Genomic DNA, 19,395 nt, shown 5'->3' with positions numbered 1-19,395 from the left:
ATAGAATAGAATAGAATAGAATAGAACAGAACAGAACAGAACAGAACAGAACAGTGGTACATATACCCAATGAAATATTACTCAGCTATAAAAAGAATGAAATCCTGTCATCTGCAGCAACATGAATGGAACTGGAGGTCATTATGTTAAGTGAAATAAGACAAAGAAAGAAAGACAAATACCACATGTTCTCACTCATACGAGGAGATATAAAGCGTGGATCTCATGGAGATAGAAAGTTGATTGGTGGTTACCAGAGGCTGGAAACAGTAGGAGAAAGGTGGGGATGAGAGAGATGGTAAATGCGTACAAGACTACAGTTAGAAACAGGGAAAAAGATCTAATGTTTGATAGTACAGTTAGGCAACTATAGTTAACAACTTGTATAGTTCAGAACAGCTGGAGAAAGGAATTGGAATGTTCCCAATGTAAAGAAGGGGTGATGTTAATACTGATGGTTGTCCCAATTGCCTGTTTGATCATTACACATTGTATGCATGGATGAAAACATCACATGTATCCCAAAATATGTACACCTCTTGTGTATCAATAAAAAGAAAAAATAAGAGATGACCCTGGAGATATGCACCAAAGGAGTTTTAATGTAAAACCCTTCCCATTCAGGGTAGACTGATATAGTCCATTACCAACACAGAACTTTTAGGCTGTAGTTAGACCTAATAGTGATATAATGTATTCTCCTCTTGAAGGAAAAATAGTGTACAGAACACTGTATCATAAACATCCTCATATAAATTCACATATACACACAAGAGACACAAACACACACACACACGTAATTCTTACCATTTGTTTCTCTCCACCTTACCAATATATACTCTGGAGTTTTACTTACCATCTAAAAGCTAGCTTTAATGAGTATTTGGGTGTATCACATTATTTGCTTTCTCTAAGACTCTTTTCTCTATATTAGCTTTATTTATCATCATCAAAAATTGATAGATATCACCAACCTATTGCCACTTGGATACTGTACTACAATGTCATGATCTTCATCGATGCCACAAACAGTTCCAGTTGTAGTTAAAGTCTCAAACATTCCATCAGTCCATCCTCCATGACCATGCTGCAAAGACTGTACAATTTCTAGGTCGAGATCTATATTTACCAGGTCACCAATCTGCAATCCACCAGGATTCCTGTTGCCATTCTGCTCACCTGTAGAATGGCAGGTGAATTTCAGAGGCAATTGAATAAAGGAGGGAAAAAAACTCACAACAACATGCAGCTGTGTTATCTTTAAATTACATGTAGATATTTTAGTTTCAGGTACCGTCTAGTTTTAAAAGGTCTTGAGAACTCACTATAAGTATAAAATTTTAGAACTAGAAAGCTTTTTTTAAAAAAAGAAAAAAGCCAAACAGACTCAAAAACTGAAATAATATGATGAGTTATAACAAAGACTGAGTAAGAGTAGAGTCTATAAAAGACAATTCAACCTTACATCAGAACACAAAGTTCCAGGTGTTGAAAATACTCACTTTTATGCCTGGATAAGTTACTACCACTGTATCAGAACCACAATAACTAACTAGAGAATATGAATGAAAGCCTGGAATTACTTTTTCCCTTAAGTGCTTAGTACTATTTCATTTTAACAAATGGTTCCTGTGATTCTTGCCCTAAAGAGCATTTTAAAATATGTCAAAGCCCATTCCCCAGATTATTTTCAAAAGCTAGTTCTGAGATGAATTCAAGATCATGAAACATTAGGCTGAGATCCAAAATATGCATGTTGATTTTGCATTTTTCTTATGAAAACAAGACACAAAACAAGAAAGCTTGTTTTGTGAAAGCAAGATAAAACAGATGAGCTCATTAAAACACATAAATTTTTTTATGCCTTCTCCTTTTAAAAAAAAAAATTAAGGTATACTGCAAAAAAACAGCACTTTTTGCTACAAAGGCAAGTCAAATGATTTGAAGGAGAAACACAGTTCACATGAGAAAGAAACCAGAGAATAAAGATCAGGAGAGTGTGGTAAAAGTTCATCCAGGCAACAATAAATCTATAAAATGAAGGTAGTTTTGGTTTTCTTGTTCCCTTTTTTTTTCATTTTAATGATACATGAAATTATACATATTATCTTAACCTTGGAGCTGTTCTTAGGAAGACAATTTGACAAAAATTCTAAGGAATTTTTAAGCACAAAAGTGTCAAATCCTATTCTCAATAGTCTATGACATACAACTGTTTTAATCTAATGCAAAATTTTTCAACATGTAATTTACAGTTAAAACATAAAAGTTTCAAATATATTATGACATAAATGGCCAATCAATTCTCAAGACATGACAACTGAGTCCAAATAAACCATAATAAAAGGAAAAATACTTTAAGACCAAAGTAAAGCCAAAAAAAAAAATTTCTCTAAGTAACTTTAGTGGTAATTAACTTTTCTGAAGTCCAATTTAAACATTTTACCGATTCCACGAACTCTGACCCATTATTTAGTAATACTCTCTAATCTTCTCACTCACCTAGCACAGGGCAGTGATCTCTGTAGAAAGAACCTCCCTTGGCATCCTGGACACATTTCAGATCAGACTAAGAAGAAAAGAAACCAGAAAAATCACCCATGAAACTTCAAATATGGCTCAATATCTGAAATAGGCAAAAATATTCATTTAGAACATACCCAAAACAGAAGTCAAGAATAGTCTAGGTCAACAATCACACTAAATACTGCTTTCAAAAGTACTTGTAAAAACTTGTAAAAACTAGAAACCTGATCTTCAGATAGGTCATATTTTATTTACTTTTAGCCTTCTTTTAAAGTTCAAAATTAAAATGTCTGAATCTGACCAGGCACAGTGGCTCACGCCTGTAATCCTAGGACTTTGGGAGGCCGAGACGGGTGGATCACTTGAGGTCAGGAGTTCAAAACCAGCCTGGCCAACGTGGTGAAACCACTTCTCTATTAAAAATACAAAAAAATTAGCCGTGTGTGCTGCTGGGCACCTGTAATCCCAGATGCTCAAGAGACTGAGGCAGGAGAATTGCTTGAACCCGGGAGGCAGAGGTTGCAGTGAGCTGAGGTCACACCACTGCACTCCAGCCCAGGCAACAGAGCAAGAGACTCTGTCTCAAAAAATAAATAAACAAAATAAAATGTCTGAATCTTATTACATTAAACCAAAATACTTATAATTAATAAATATTAATTATAATATTTTGAAAACCACATGCTAAAAAAGAACAAATATCTATTACTGGAAATGTGCACAGCACATCCTTTTTTGTGTGTGTGTGACAGAGTCTTGATCTGTTGCCCAGGCTGGAGTACAGTGACTCACTGCAACCTCCGCCTCCTGGGTTCAAGCAATTCTCATGCCTCAGTCACCTGAGCAGCTGGGGATTACAGGCATGTACCACCGGGTCTGGCTAATTTTTGCATTTTTAGTAGAGACAGGGTTTCGCCACGTTGGCCAGGCTGGTCTCAAACTCCTGGCTTCAACTAATCCACCCACCTCAGCCTCCCAAGTGCTGGGATTACTGGCATGAGCCACCACATTCCATTTTAAAGACACTTTTACCAAAAACAAACCAAAACCTGGAAATTATTCAAAACTAAATAGCCAATACAAAGTAGAAAATAACGAAACCAAATACAGTCTTTTGATTCCTTGTCTAGCTGATTTTCCTACTGACATCAATTTTTTTTTTTTTTTTTTAGATGGAGTCTCACTCTGTCACCCAGGCTGGAGTGCAGTGGCGCAATCTCGGCTCACTGCAACCTCCATCTCCTGGTTTCAAGCAATTCTCCTGCCTTGGCCTCCCCAGTAGCTGGAATTACAGGCATGTGCCACCACGTCCGGTTAATTTTTTCATTTTCAGTAGAGACGAGATTTCACCATGTTGGCCAGGTTGGTCTCGAACTCCTGACCTCAAGTGACCTGCCCGCCTCTGCCTCCCCAAGTGCTGGGATTACAAGTGTGAGCCACCACGCCCGGCCTTACATCAACTTTAGTCCTTACCTCGCCATAACCTGGTTAACTAAAGTTCCTTCCCACTTATCTTTTACAAGAAAACAAGTTACTAAGTATCTGAATGGAGGAGGTAGCTGCGGTATAATTAAAAGTACAGAAAATGTGGGCTTAGAGGAAGAACCTTGTGTATACTGTGAAAATTTGGATTTGGATTTACTTAAAAGTACCTAATAGTACAGGTGTATGTAGTAGATGATTAGAACATCTTACCCTATCAAGGAAAGGAGCTCCTCTAATACATATGCACGTGCGCACCTGCACGCATGCACATGCATGTGCACACACACGCGCACACACACACACACAGGACCCAACTCTTTTATAGCATCTTTTACTGTCACTGAATCCTGGCCAAAGAGACATAGGAGTCAAACTGTTTTTTGGGGATTTTTTTTTTTTTTTTGAGACAGGGTCTCTCTCTGTTGCCCAGGCTGGGGTGCAGTGGCATGATCACGGCTCACTGCAGCCTCCACCTCCCAGGGCTCAAGTGATCATTCCACCTCAGCCTCTCAAGTAGCTGGGACTATAGGTGCACACCACTATACCCAGCTAATTTTTTTATTGTTTGTAGAGACACGGTTTTGCCACATTGTCCAGGTTGGTCTCAAACTCCTGGACTCAAGTGATCTACTGGCTTTAGCCTCCCATGGTGCTGGGATTACAGGTGTGGGCCACCACTCCCAGCTGTCAAATTGTTTTAATATAATACTTTACCCCAGCAATTTTACTTCTAGGAATCTATCCTAAGGAAATATACCCATAATGTACAAAGGCATATACACAAGGATGCTTACTGACACACTGCTTGAAGCAGTAGGGGAAACAAAATCCAACTCAGATCCCCATCAAGAGAAATCTCATTAAATAAATAATGGCACAACCACATACTCGGCCATCAGTCTACATAAATACCATTCATTTGACTACCTGAGCACATATAGCACATAGGCTTCATTTGAAGAAAATTAATAATCAATTGGAATTCTAAAAAACTGACAATTTAAAGACAGGCAGAGGCATGAAGAAAATGAAAAGCTGATAACCACTGCTATATACAATAATAAAAATTGGCAACTAAAGTATTTGTTTAAATTCACATGGCTGGCTTTTAATATATAAGTGGAATGAATTGGTCAGGTGTAGTGGCTCATGCTAGTAGTCTCAGCATTTTGGAAAGCCAAGGTGGGGGATCACTTGGAACAGAGGAGTTCAAAACCAGCGTGGACAATATATATAGCAAGAGCCTATTTCTACTAAAATTTTTTTTAATATTAGTTGGGCATGGTGGCACACGCCTACAGTCCTAGCTACTCCAGAGGCTGAGGTGGGAGGCTTGTTTGAGCCCAGGAGTTCAAGACTTCAATGAACTATGATTGCACCACTACACTCCCACCTGAGTGACAGAGCAAGACCCTGTCTCTAAAAGTAAATAAATAAGGCCAAGCCTGGTGGCTCACACCTGTAATCTCAGCACTTTGGGAGGCTGAGGGGGGCGGATCATGAGGTCAGGAGATTGAGACCATCCTGGCTAACACAGTGAAACCCCATCTCTACTAAAAATGCAAAAAATTAGCAGGGCATGGTGGTGGGCACCTGTAGTCCCAGCTACTTGGGAGGCTGAGGCAGGAGAATGGTGTGAACCCAGAAGGCAGAGCTTACAGTGAGCCAAGATCATGCCACTGCACTCCAGCCTGGGCAACAGAGTAAGACTCTGTCTCAAAAAATAAATAAATAAATGGAAATAAATTAAGGGGACACTGGGATACTGTCTCCATTCCTAACAAGAACACAGCCAGTTGATTTTAAAAAAGGAAATTTAAAGAATTCTTTGAATACGGAATGTATTCAAGATGAAAAGGATGTGAAAGGCATTAATATTTTGGCATTTATTTATTACACTCTATAAACTGAATAGCAAGATCAACTTTTTTTGAGATACAGTCTCACTCCATCACCTAGGCTGGAGTACAATGGCGTGATCTCGGCTCACTGCAAGCTCTGCACCCCTACCCTCGCAGTTCAGGCGATTCTCGTGCCTCAGCCTCCCGAGCAGCTGGAATTACAGGCACATGGCATCAAACCCAGCTAATTTTTGTATTTCAGTAAAGACAGTGTTTCACCATGTTGACCAGTGTGATCTCAAACTCCTGACTTCAACTGATCCACCTGCCTGGGCTTCCCAAAGTGCTGGGATTACAGGCATGAGCCACAGCGTCCAGCCAAGATCAGCGCTTGAACAATGGTCCATGAAAAATACAAAAACACAGGACAACTCACTGAATAAACCTCCATTATCTTTCTAAACACTTAAGTAATTCAAGGTGTTTCTAAGTCAATCATTTTCAATTATCAACACTATACTTTAAAAAATACCAAGGGGCGGGGAGGAATCTCCTAAAAAATAATTTTAATATCTGTTGTAATTTATATTTTTATAAGCTACCAGAGCACAGAATACAAATATATCACAAAATCTCATTATAATACTGTCTTCCAGGTCCATCCATGCCAAGGAGTGGTCTTACAGATGATTTCCAATCTTTTTGACAGATTTTCGTAAATAAACCCCCTGGACTTACACTGAAAATGGGTCAGCTCTACACAACCAATATACAGTAAGGTACCCAAACATTAACTAAAGGCAAATCATATTGACTATTACATAGTTTAGGGAAACACAGTAAAAACGTAAAGGTTCTGACAAACGGAGATGACAAAGGAAAAATAATAAAAGAGCAGTAAGAGCTATTCATCCATCCAACATTTTCTTTCACCTGCTATGGCTCTTCACTACTTACCATGCCCTCAAAGCCAACTCTGTAAAGGTTCTTAGCACCATTATCCCAGAGGACATATGCTGCACTATGTGGGCTTGATGCACTCCAGTCCTGGATTTCTGTTACCTAACAGACGTTTTTTGAGAAAAGAAGTTTTTTAAAGGGGAGGGAAGAGCTTAGTTCTTTTCATTTTTACATGTAAATCTTAAAAATATTTCATCTAGCAACCTGTGGAACAGGATCATGAAAAATACTTATTTGCCAAATATGTCACTCCTAACATATATTTAAATTATCACTAGAGCCATATTTTTCCAGAATTACAAGGTAATTTCTAAAACCACTGTAGAAATGTTAAATCAAGAGGCTTGGGGATTACAGTGATAGATTATCAGAAAATAGAATTTGATACAAAATTTAAAATATTTTTAATCTTAAAGGGATTCCTTTAAGAACAGTTTTGTTTTTTGTTTGTTTGTTTGTTTTTGAGATGGAATCTCGCTCTTGTCGCCCGGGCTGGAGTGCAGTGGTGTGATCTCGGCTCACTGCAACCTCCGCCTCTCGGGTTCAAGCTTCTCCTGCCTCAGCCTCCTGAGTAGCTGAGATTACAGGTGACTGCCACCATGCCTGGCTAATTTTTTTACTTTTAGTAGAGATGGAGTTTCACCATGTTAGCCAGGCTGGTCTCAAACTCCTGACCTCAGGTGATCTGCCCGCCTTGGCCTCCCAAAGTGCTGGGATTACAGGTGTGAGCCACCACGCCCGGCCAAAACAGTATATTATTTTAAGCCCATTACTCAATATGAAATTTTAAATCCCCAAAATGATTCAAGATAAACCTTTTTGGTCAGTTAAAAATTAACAAGCACAAAGCTCTTGAAGAGCCTTGGTGGCAATGTTTAAGTAGGTCTTGAGTTGCTTTTGCTCCTCCAGCAGTATCCCACAGTTGCAGGCCACCTAAAATGGCACGCCTACCATGGAAACTCAGACACTATCTCCAAGCCCCACACCCAACTAGTCTGATTCTTGAATTCACTGGATTAAAATTAAAAAAAAAAAAAAACTGGGGTTGCCATTGCTTTAAGGCCTAGAATCACATGCAGGTTGAGTGTACTTATCTGAAATACTTAGGACAAGAAATGTTTTAGATTTCAAATTTTTTCAGATTTTGAAATATCTGCACTGCACTCAGAGCATCCCAAATCCAAAAATTTGAAATTCTAAATGCTCCAATGAGCATCTCCTTTGAACATCATGTCAGTGCTCAAAAAGTTTCAGATTTTGGAGTATTTCGGGTTTCAGATTTTTTTATCTGGAATGTTCAACCTGTACACAAAAATGACAAACAGTATTAAACTTGGACCTTCTCAAGTAAACCTGACTACAGCAAAGAGTGGGAAGCTGTACACATGCAATTCATATTACTCTTCTTCATCTTGATACTTACAATCACAGCCATCCTTCATAGTTACTTAGAATGACAGGCTGAAGTATAACTTTTAAGGTATACACTTTAAAACTATTACTTTAAATAAGATATATAATGACCATTCTTTTTCATCCTGTACTAAAGAAACAGTTTTGTAAGCCAGGTATTTCATGATGTATTTGTGGAAATAAAAAGGTTTTATGTTTAAGATCTAATGAATCACTTGAAACGTATTTTAAATTGTTAGTAAATTAGTCCATTTATTCTTTTAAATTTTGACATACATTACACATTATAAAATATAGCATATGTAAATTTGTTTTTTTTTTTTGCTCGTCACCCAGGCTGGAGTGCAATGGCACGATCTCAGCTCACTGCAACCTCCGCCTCCGAGGTTCAAGTGATTCTCCTGCCTCAGCCTCCCAAGTAGCTGGGATTACAGGTGCCCACCACCACGCCCAGCTAATTTTTGTATGTTTTTTTAAGTAGAGACGGGGTTTCGCCATGTTGGCCAGGCTGGTCTCGTGATCATGGCCTCGTGATTCACCTGCCTCGGCCTCCCAAAGCATATATAAACTTTAAAGAAAAAAATAAACGGAACACCCATGTAATTATTACCCAACCTAAGAAAAAAAATATAACCAATACTTTTCAAGTCCCCTATGTCCATCTCATCAATCCCATACTCCTGCCTCCCATTAGAGGTAACTACCATCCTGAAGTTAAAGTCCACCATTTACCTTAATTTGCTTTATGATTTCTGCTCTACTAACCACTATATAACCTTCCAAAGTAACAGTTTCTAGCACTCGAAGGTAAAACATGCAATCTGTAGTAAAAAGTTCCTTCTGATTCTAATATATTCAGATTTAACTTCATTTGTTTTCAAAAATGTGATGCTATATTAAGTCTGTATTTCATAGGATGAGTAAAAAGCATTTAACTACCTAAAAAACAAAGACAAATTTTGTTTAAATAAAATTTACTTCAAATTTCAAATTACTTGAAATAGAAGTAAGTTCATTAGTCAAGGTCCAAATCATTAAACGAAATTCCTTCATTTTTAATATGACTTGATTTATTACTGAGGGGGAAACAAAGTGGAAGGCATAAGAAAGTAACTATAGTAATTTCACATGCAAGGAACAGTTGCTAAAACCATTAGGTAGAATGTTGCCAAGAAACTCTGTAAAGGATACATCTGACAAAATTTGCACCTGTTCATCAATCTTAACATCACTAATAGCAGGATCATCAGACTTCATGTGCCCCTTTATGTGATACAGTAGAAAATATACAGCATCACATACGAGGTATGTTTGCCAAAATAAAATTGAACCTGAATCTAATCAAGCCTCTAGCTCTAACAACTAGTTTATAGGAAATACAAAGATTAAAAGAACAAGTTAAAGAAGTTAAAGAATACTATAAAGAATCAATTGGCCAAATAGAATCTGGTTTCTTCAACAAATAAATGGTATTTTTTTTAAGTTAATAATTGTTGAAGTTGGATATAAGTGCATGGGAATTTATTATACTATACTTTCTACTCAAGTGTATGTCTGAAATACTCCATAATAAAGAGTTAAAAAAAATTATGATCTAGTATACTTAATCATACTTGTATTAAAAACAGCTTTAAAAGACTAACATGTATAGCAAGACTTAAGAAACCCTTTAAGAACAGGCTGGGCACAGTGGTTCATGCCTGTAATCCCAGCACTTTGGGAAGTGGAGGCAGGAGAATCGCTTGAACCCAGGAGTTTGAGACCAGTCTGGGCAACACAGCAAGACTCCATCTCTAATATACATTAAAAAAACAAAAAGGAAGAATACACTACATACAATGAATATGGGTTACATCAGGGGAGTGGGATAAAGCATCCAGCACTGAAGGGGAAAAAGGGATGTTAACTTTCTTCATTCACATACATAGGCCAAAACAAAAAAGTCAGACAATAGAAGTCACATTTGGTCTTAAAATGTGCTTAATAATGTTACTCTAAAGATTTATTTTATGAAGTTCTCTCACTTGGAGTCACATGTACAAGACGGTTTCATTTCTTTTTCATTTTGTTCTTTTCGTTTGTTTTGAGATGGAGTCTTACCCTGTCACCCAGGCTGGAGTGCAGTGGCACAATCTTGGCTCATTGCTACCTCTGCCTCCCAGGTTCAAGCGATTCTCCTGCCTCAGCCTCCCTAGTAGCTGGGACTACAGGCGTGTACCACCATGCCTGGCTAATTTTTGTATTTTCAGTGGAGACAGGGTCTCACCATGTTGGCCAGGCTAGTCTCAAACTCCTGATCTCAAGTGATCCACCTGCTTCAGCCTCCCACAAGTGCTGGGATTACAGACATGAGCCACCATGCCTGGCCCTCATTTTGTTCTCAAAACACAACATGTGTTAAATCAAAGCAAACCAAAAATGTAACACGAATGACTCAAAGCCTCAAGAATGCCTACTTTTATCCCAAAAAAAGTGCCAATATAGCAAAAAACAGAAAGTTCCATTTATGTGGCTTCAAACAGCAAATGCCTTCAAAAGCTGATGAGGAAAGATGACTTCCAACCCCCTCTGACCACATAATTAACTATGGGGAAGACTATAAAGTCAATTTTTCAAAATAAAAGTATTAAAATGTTACTTCTCACATACTCTTTCAAAACAAGTTACCAGAATGTGTGTTCTACCAAAAGAGATGGTAAGCTAAGTAAGATGATATAATGGGATACAGAAAGCATGAGATCCAGTCAGGAAGAGAGGCAAAGGCATCTTTGTTCATCACAGGGCTTCAAAGGGAGCTTCCAGGATGATTGCTGGGCACCAGGTATGGAAAGTGACCCGTCCAGATTGCAGCCGTGTAATACGTGGGGGCCAAACAAGTTGAAGGCTCTTATCCCTACTGCCACTGTACCATTTTTATTCAACTGTGGACACACTGCCCAAGTGAACCTGACTCACAGTCTCAAGTGTACTTGGCTTATTTGGACTATGTAATGATGACACTCCCACTCTCCTCTTCACCCCCATTCCCTGCCACCTAGACCAGCTGAGGTCTCTCATTTCACCACACAGAATATTCTGCTTTGACCTACTCCTAAAACTCTGAGCCCACTACACTATCTGCAAAGGGTAACAGAGGTAGGCTGGCTAGATAACAGCGTAATTGTCCACTGTCCCTCAGAAAAAGACCTCTGATGGAAGATAATATAAAACAAGTCAATTCAAATGAAATTTGAATAGCAGGAAAGTCGAGGACATGAGACACTGCTTAGGGAAGACTGGTCCAAATGCATTCAGAAAAGCATGCTAGGTAACAAAATGACAATATGAAACCTGAAGGTGGGAAGGTAAAACCTATCTAATGACCCTCTAAGAAACATCAATGCTTATAAAAAGCAAGAACAATCTTTCTACTTCCAGAGAAAAAAGAAATCAAGATTTTAAAAATTTTTACTGGCATAGAAAACAATGGACCAAGAAATTCATTTACAGTAGTGATAAAAAGCTTCTGAACCCATATACTCTAGAATACATGATGAATTAAGAAAAATACTGTACCTTTCCCCTACGTCCATTTCCTCCATCTTGATCTTCCCACTGCCAGTCCACTCCTCGCACCACTCTGGCACCTGCAAAGATTCCTCTGGCTGTAATCTTCTTAGATTTCCTACGAGACTCTAACAGAACCCTAAAAATAAAGTTATTTATTTTCAAGTTTATGTAAAAATAGGTAATAATAATTTACTTTTTAAAACAAAATTATAAAAATGTTATTTTGAAAGTAAAAGGATTCTTAATTGTTCTGGTTACTTCCATAACAGCATGACACAGGAATACCTTTTATATTCCACAGGTGATGATGATGATGGCAGTAGTAGCTGTAATAATAATCACAGCAAACTTTTACTGAGCTTTTATTATATAATATGTAAAAGCACTTGCATGGGAGTAAAGTGTGTTACACTCCTTAAGAGAAAGTTACCACTGTATTACCCACTTTATAAATGAGGAAACTCAGTCTCAAAGAAGTAATGTGCCCAAGGCCACAAAAGTTCAAATGTAATAGACTCCACATATGATCCTAGTCTAAGCAATTCAGGGTATCTATCACTATACTCTTCACTATTGTAGAGGTGGCAAACTCAAATTCTCTATAGCTTCCAGGTGAGTAATATAAATGACAGCCTAAGAAAGACAGCACTACAGTGGCAAATGGCACTTGACCTCAGACTTAGGAAGGTAACAGGGAATGGCAAGGACTTTGGTTGACTCAAAAGCATCATCAGTCTAAAGGATCCAGTCTAAAGGGCTCCACTGCTTCAACAAACTGTTGCCAGGAACAAACGTAAACCCAGTATTGATAGTCTTCTGTATGGGGGGGAGGGGAGCAGGGTGTTCTATGAATCCATCAACAGATTTTTGTGTGAAATCACCTGTTTTTTAAAACTAGCCATTATTCTGGCCAGGCGTGCTGGCTCACGTCTGTAATCCCAACACTTTGGGAGGCCGAGGCGGGTGGATCACGAGGTCAGGAAATCAAGACCATCCTGGCTAACACAGTGAAACCCCATCTCTACTAAAAATACAAAAAATTAGCTGGGCATGGTGGCGGGCGCCTGTAGTACCAGCTACTTGGGAGGCTGAGGCAGGAGAATGATGTGAACCTGGGAGGCGGAGCTTGCAGTGAGCCGAGATAGCATCACTGCACTCCAGCCTAGGCTACAGAGCAAGACTACATCTCAAAAAAAAAAAAAAAAAACTAGCCATTATTCAAAAATGTAGAGTACTGTATTGATATGATTTGGCTGTGTCTCCACCCAAATCTCATCTTGAACTGTAGTTCCCATAATTCCCACATGCCGTGGGAGGAACCCAGTGGGAGGTAACTTAATTGTGGGGGCGGTTACCTCCATGCTGTTCTCTTGATAGTGAGTTCTCATGGGATCTGATGGTTTTAATAAGGGGCTTTCCCCCTCTTTTGCTCAGCACTTCTCCTTGCTGCCGCCATATGAAGAAGGACATGTCTGTTTCCACTTCTACCATGATTATAAGTTTCCTGAGGCCTCCCCAGCCATGCTGAACTGTGAGTCAATTAAACCTCTTTCCTTTATAAATTACCCAGTCTCAGGTATTTCTTCACAGCAGTATGAAAATGGATTAATAAACGTATATATCAGTAAAATACATCTGTGGTCTGGATTTTACCTATACTAACCTGTTCTCACCGTACTACATACTTACAGAAGATTATGAACCTTGATAAAGATTCTACAGTCAAGTATCTGGGCCAGCTTGGTTCTCCAAGACCATGTATCCCTATTGTTCTACATCCTTCTCATTCACATAATCAGAAAGGTTTGGAGATTTTTGCTTTGTTTTTCTAATTTTATTTCACTGTTCTATTCTTTTCACTTATTTATTTTAATAGAGATGAGGTCTTACTATGCTGTCCAGGGTGGTCTTGAATGCCTGGCCTCAAGTAATCCTCCCACCTCAGGCCTCCCAAAGTGCTGGAATTAAAGGCATGAGCCACCACGCCCAGTCCTATTCATTTTTGCAATGTCTTTATTATTCCTTAATTTTAATTGCAAACAAAAGACAAAAATAACCAACTTGTTCAAAATTACTCAGTTAATAAGTGGCATGATTATGATCTACACCAAGAGAGTCTGACTCCAAAATCTATTTATCTACTCCTACTCCTAGCTGCCTCCCTATGACTGTCTGGATTCCTGCTCCTTTGCATTATCTGTATCTACATGAGAAGATCCCATCGCCTAAAACTCTGCGCCCGTTAACAATGAATACTCCTCTCTCATTGCTCCTAAGACACTTAATACATATCTCTAACACAGTCTAAAACATTACATGACAATCACTGATTCACTATTTCCTTTAATTTGTAAACTCCTTAAGACTACTAGGTGTCTTATTCATCTTCTAGTGTCCATAAACATAGTAGATCCCGTGTAGTCCTAATAAATGCCTATTGACTCAATTAATGGGCCCTACCATGCATCTGATATCAATTAACAGAATAGAAGGCATAGTGAGAAGAAAATAATTGCTATCTCTTTGGATGCCCTTGTATTTCCAAATGTACAGTAGTGCTAACCCTCTAAGCCAGAGAAATAATAGTCCAGATTACCTTGGAAAAGTACAGACAGCTCCATCTTCACAGAGCTCTTCACTTGTTATATGGCAGATTGGTCCACATCTATCCTACTATTTGGTACCTCCTGTTACTAAACCAACTGTCAGAAGCTATTTGCTAATCCTATTTTTAAGACCCAGAAGTACATAACTTGAATACAAACAAAACCCTCGGTTGAAGAAAAAAAGGGTTCTCCCTACCTCTCACTTCCTGGTGTAGTAATTCGGTAAAAGCGATGTCTTAAATGATGTTTATCTCCATGATAACACACTGTGCACAAATCATAATTTGTACACTCTGCACATTTCCATCGAATGCCAATGATCGGTTGCTGGCGGCAGGTATCACACATGGTTCCATCATGCTTGATGCCTATTAAAACAAGGACACATGCTCTGATTAACCTCAAATTTTATTTATCTGAATATTATTCCTTGGGGGAAAAAAATAAGATCAGAACATTTACAAGATACTCTAATCAACTGGGATATAACACTTCAAATTTAACACATACAGCTTCAAGATAATGGATCTCAACTATTTTAATCAATGCAAGTTATATTTTCCCTTTGCTTCCTTTTTCATTAGTAAGAACACATCTCAGTAACTCTTTCCTCATTCTCATCCACAAACTAGAACTTATGTTCGACACACAGAAAGAAAGAATCCTTTATCACTAAGGAGATGTTTCAGACTACAAAACCTCAGAAATCTTTGAAAGAATTTTCAACTATTTTCTAGGTAAACAATTACTCCAAAAGAAAAGACCATTTTGCCCTTACGACATCATGGAAACAAACTATCAATTAACTTAAGCATTTACTACCCTTAGATATTGACAAGTTTTTCCCTTAGTCAAGAAAATTTAGAAAATGACTAGGAAACAAGTTTCCCTATTTTAAAGGAAACAATACACTATAGTGGGGTTTTATCCCCTTAGGGAACAAGAAATAATAAGCTCTAGAAAAAATAAACACTTGGTAAAATGACCTCCACTAAAATTAATCACATGGATGAATGAGACAGACATTAGAACTATAAAAGGTACCGATATAGGTAATGAAAACAACCTTCATTTTCAGGTGAAATAATTGGGGGTAAAACTCCTTTACTATTCTATTGTTATATTAGTATCACTTGTTCAATAAATAAAAACTAGGATTTTTTTTTTCAACAATATGTGGCTTGTCAACATCAGTGTCACTACTTTATAAACACATCTTGAATGGTCAATGCTGAACAAACAAGGGCTGTATTATCTGTGCAAAAGTGACATTCTCGGCCGGGCGCGGTGGCTCAAGCCTGTAATCCCAGCACTTTGGGAGGCCGAGGCGGGCGGATCACGAGGTCAGGAGATCGAGACCATCCTGGCTAACATGGTGAAACCCCGTCTCTACTAAAAATACAAAAAACTAGCCGGAGCGTGCAGTGAGCCGAGATCGCGCCACTGTAGTCCCAGCTACTCGGAGGCTGAGGCAGCGTGAGAATCGGCCTGAAAAAAAAAAAAAAAAAAAGTGACATTCTCCTGGATTCAAGTTCTGACTCTGTATTTACTTTTACGCCCTTGAAAAGGTCGTTTTATCAGAAGTATTTACGTATAAAATAATGTGTGTGTTGTGTTTTTTTTGTGTTTTTGTTTTTGTTTTTCAAAATAATTGCAGGGAGGCAGAGAGAAGGTAAAGTGGGATTCAGGTAAAACAAGATTAGCCATGTTGAAGCTGGGTAATGGGTACATGGGAGTTCATTACATTATCTTTTTCTTTGTATCCATTTAGAACATTTCCATAATTAAATAGAAGAAAGGAGCCCTTTCATTCTCACAGCCTTGTCCCCTTTGGAGAATGTAATATATTCTTTAAAGGTGAGACAACATGTTCTAAAAATCAAATAACATGCTACATATGTAAAAACTAGAGTACAAAAGTAGTCATATTACTAACATAATACACTATTGCTACTTCCTGATAAGGAAAAAAAAAAAAAAAAACCCTATGTTATTCATTTTCTATATTCAGATAACCAGATTCTAAACAAAGGGCCAAACTTGAGTGTATGCCTGTTTTGAGGGAAAGGGAGGGGAGGGGCAAGGATCAGGAAGGAAGAGGGAGGGAAGGCAGGAAGGAGGGAAGCAGGGAAGGAAGGAGGAAGGAACAAACACCTGAAAGAATTGGGATACTAATGGACTACAAAAAGCCTGATACCCCAACACCAAATATGTTTTATGTGCAATCCTTCTGCAGTCTCCTGCCACATAAATGCCTGACTGTAGGGACAGAAGACAGTGGACATGAGTGTCTACTGATTCATTCAGAACTATTTCTTTATTCCTACTGCAGGCATGCCCTCTGCTGCTTTCAAGTATCACTCTTAGAGCCATGTTCACGCCACTGCACTCCAGCCTGGGCAACTAAGAAAGACTCTAACTCAAAAAAAAATTAAAAAATTACAAATCACGCCTGCTGTAGTGTGGAGAAAAAAGATATGAAAAAAGTAAAAATGGCTAGAGAAAGGGAGTCAGGTTAAAAGAAGTTAGTAGCAGCCCAGCTAAGATAATGGTAGCTTAAATTAAGGTGATGACAGTAGAAATTGAGATAAATGGGTTCCAGAGATATTTAGGGCTTGGTAGCTAGGGGTCAGGAGACAAAAGATATAGAGGATATAAATGGGAAAGTCTAAACGAGATCATTCAAGAGAAAACAGGTGAAGTATTAGAGATATTTAGCAATTAAACAGTACAGTAAACTGAAATCTAGAACTGCTCTGCTTAAAAACTAGAATGGAGTCACCAACAAAAAATAAGAATATCTAATCAAAAAATACAAGCCCAGGTCTCCATTGATAGAAATTCGCCTGAGAAACTAAATAGGAAAAAGAATCAGGAAAAGTTCCACAGAAATGATGGATGAGTGGAACTTTCAAAGAAAGGAAGAAATCACAGAAAAGCAGAGTATGTTCAATGAACCAGGAACGACTTTGCTTAGCAGAAACATGCAATACAGCCAGAGACCTGGAGATAAATTATAGAGTCAGGCTAGAAATTAACAAGATCAGACATGATTTCTAACCTGTATACAATACGGTATTTAAATTGCTATCTCAAATGGTAAAAACAAGCGTATGTGATTTAAGAATTTACTTGTATAACTTACTATCCACTTAATATTCAAAATCAACTTAAATACTCTGGGGCCAATATTCTCATCTATAAATTAAGAAAACACTTCCTTTCACAAGGAAAGAGACATTGTGAGGCTAAATTGTTAGACACTCCTAGAAACAGAAACTTCATTTAAAAAAAGAGAAAAAATTAAAGTGATAGGTAAACACACTTTGAAAAACTTTAAAGCAAAATATACATATAAAGAATTATACTGCACTTAACTTCATCTTAATATAGATTTAGTAAATGCACTAGTCATCTATTTAAATAATATAATCAGAATCATCAACTATCCCAGACAAATTTTGCAATACTTATACAGAAATCAAAGAGCTTAATAAAAGTTTAAATTTTTCAGAGACTGTATATGGGGAACATTTAATTATTCATCTGTGAATTAAAAGATTAAAAGAAATAAAAACTTCTAAATAGCAATTATATACCGTATTACTAAAGTAACTAAAGTAATTTGAAAGTTGGTTTGTGTAAAGATTTGCTTAGGTTCCTTCATGTTTTTGTTTGTTTTTAGTTTAAAGTGATATACACGACATCTCTGATGCTTATACTTCATGTTAAATGCTCCTGCTCACCCAGCTGCTTCCTAGAATTAATATATACTCAGCGTAGAAAACCTGGAAAATCACAAAGGCTAATCCCATCAGCACATCCAGGGAATTATCTTTCTAGTTTTTATATTACATGTATCATACAATTTAGATGCAAAAATGTCACACTGTAGTTTCTTGCAAACTACTTTATAAAATGATATTTTACCATGTCAGTAATAATTCTTCTACAACATGGTTTAATAACTGTATAGAATTTCCCTCTATGGATTAACATAGTTTACATATAATAGTCCCATATTTTCAACACTGGTTATGTTAACTTTTTGTCTTTATCTGCCACAAACAAATACCTTTGAATGTGCCTTTTTTAAACATTGAAGGCAGGGTCAAAGTCTGACCATATTTGAAACACTCTGTAAGTGCCTTCTATAGAGATTGTATCCATTTATGTTTCCCTTTCAGCAGTACCTGACTGGCTTTCTGGACACATCTTTAGCATGCACTGAAGTAGTATTTTTAATGTGTGCCAATTTGAGAGGAAAAAATTGGTATTTCTTGTTTATTTTCTTTTTTAAATTCTAAAATTAATAACACACTTATCATAAAACTTTAAACAACCCAAAAGCATACAGAACAAAATGTGAAAGTCCCCCGTCATCATGCACTCCCACCCACTGTTAGCAGTTTGGTGGGGGTTTCCAGATTGTTCTGGGTACACATTTTCTATGTGTGCTCTCGTCGGCGTGTGTGTGACTTCTGAGGCTTCATGCTTAGAAAGACTTTCCTTAAAATGGTAAAATATACTATTCAACTCTTAACCTAGCACTTTTATGGTTTTCTCAGAACTGGCTCAGAGCTCCCAGTGCAGGCAGGTTGTGAATCCTGAGGGGAAAGAGAGTGACAGACAGACAGACACAGACAGACAAGCGACATCTGCCTTGCCTTTTGTGACCAAACCTCAGAATTCACAGTGTTACTTCCTCTTTACTCTATTAATTGAGGCAGTTACAAATGTCTACCCAGGTCCACTGAGGGAGGGAAGCAGCCTCTTGAGGTGGAATATCATTGTCTCCTAAGAAGAGCACGTGGGATGGGATGTAGATTGGTGCGGCCATCTTTGAAAAATACCATCTGGCATGCCTCTCCTCCATTTTAAATATAACTTGGTTTTCCAGGAATAGAACTGTGTATAATGCCTATATAAAACAGGGGTATGCCTGTATTTCAGTATTAAAATGTGAATTTAAAAAAACTAATTAAATGGATTGTTATAGTTGGCATTTCTCTTTA

General features: G+C 37.8%; 1 protein-coding gene across 3 annotated transcripts in view; it reads right to left on the bottom strand.

Annotated features, from left to right (window-relative positions):
* MIB1 (mindbomb E3 ubiquitin protein ligase 1) overlaps positions 1-19,395 on the bottom strand; it is a 133,126-nt gene that overhangs the window by 93,484 nt on the left and 20,247 nt on the right. For all 3 annotated transcript variants that reach the window (XM_009192508.2, XM_003914226.4, XM_021929853.2), the window contains exons 2-6: positions 14,577-14,748; positions 11,781-11,910; positions 6,810-6,914; positions 2,503-2,569; positions 975-1,179 (exon numbers count right to left, since the gene is read on the bottom strand). In XM_009192508.2, the coding sequence (XP_009190772.1) occupies positions 975-1,179; positions 2,503-2,569; positions 6,810-6,914; positions 11,781-11,910; positions 14,577-14,728 (659 nt within the window). In that variant the 5' untranslated portion in view covers positions 14,729-14,748. The remainder of the gene's footprint in view (positions 1-974; positions 1,180-2,502; positions 2,570-6,809; positions 6,915-11,780; positions 11,911-14,576; positions 14,749-19,395) is intronic.

Source organism: Papio anubis, chromosome 19 (assembly GCF_008728515.1).
Source record: "Papio anubis isolate 15944 chromosome 19, Panubis1.0, whole genome shotgun sequence".
Lineage (NCBI taxonomy): Eukaryota > Metazoa > Chordata > Mammalia > Primates > Cercopithecidae > Papio > Papio anubis.
The sequence above is the reverse complement of the archived record's forward strand: the minus strand, read 5'-3'. Positions and strand labels throughout refer to the sequence as shown.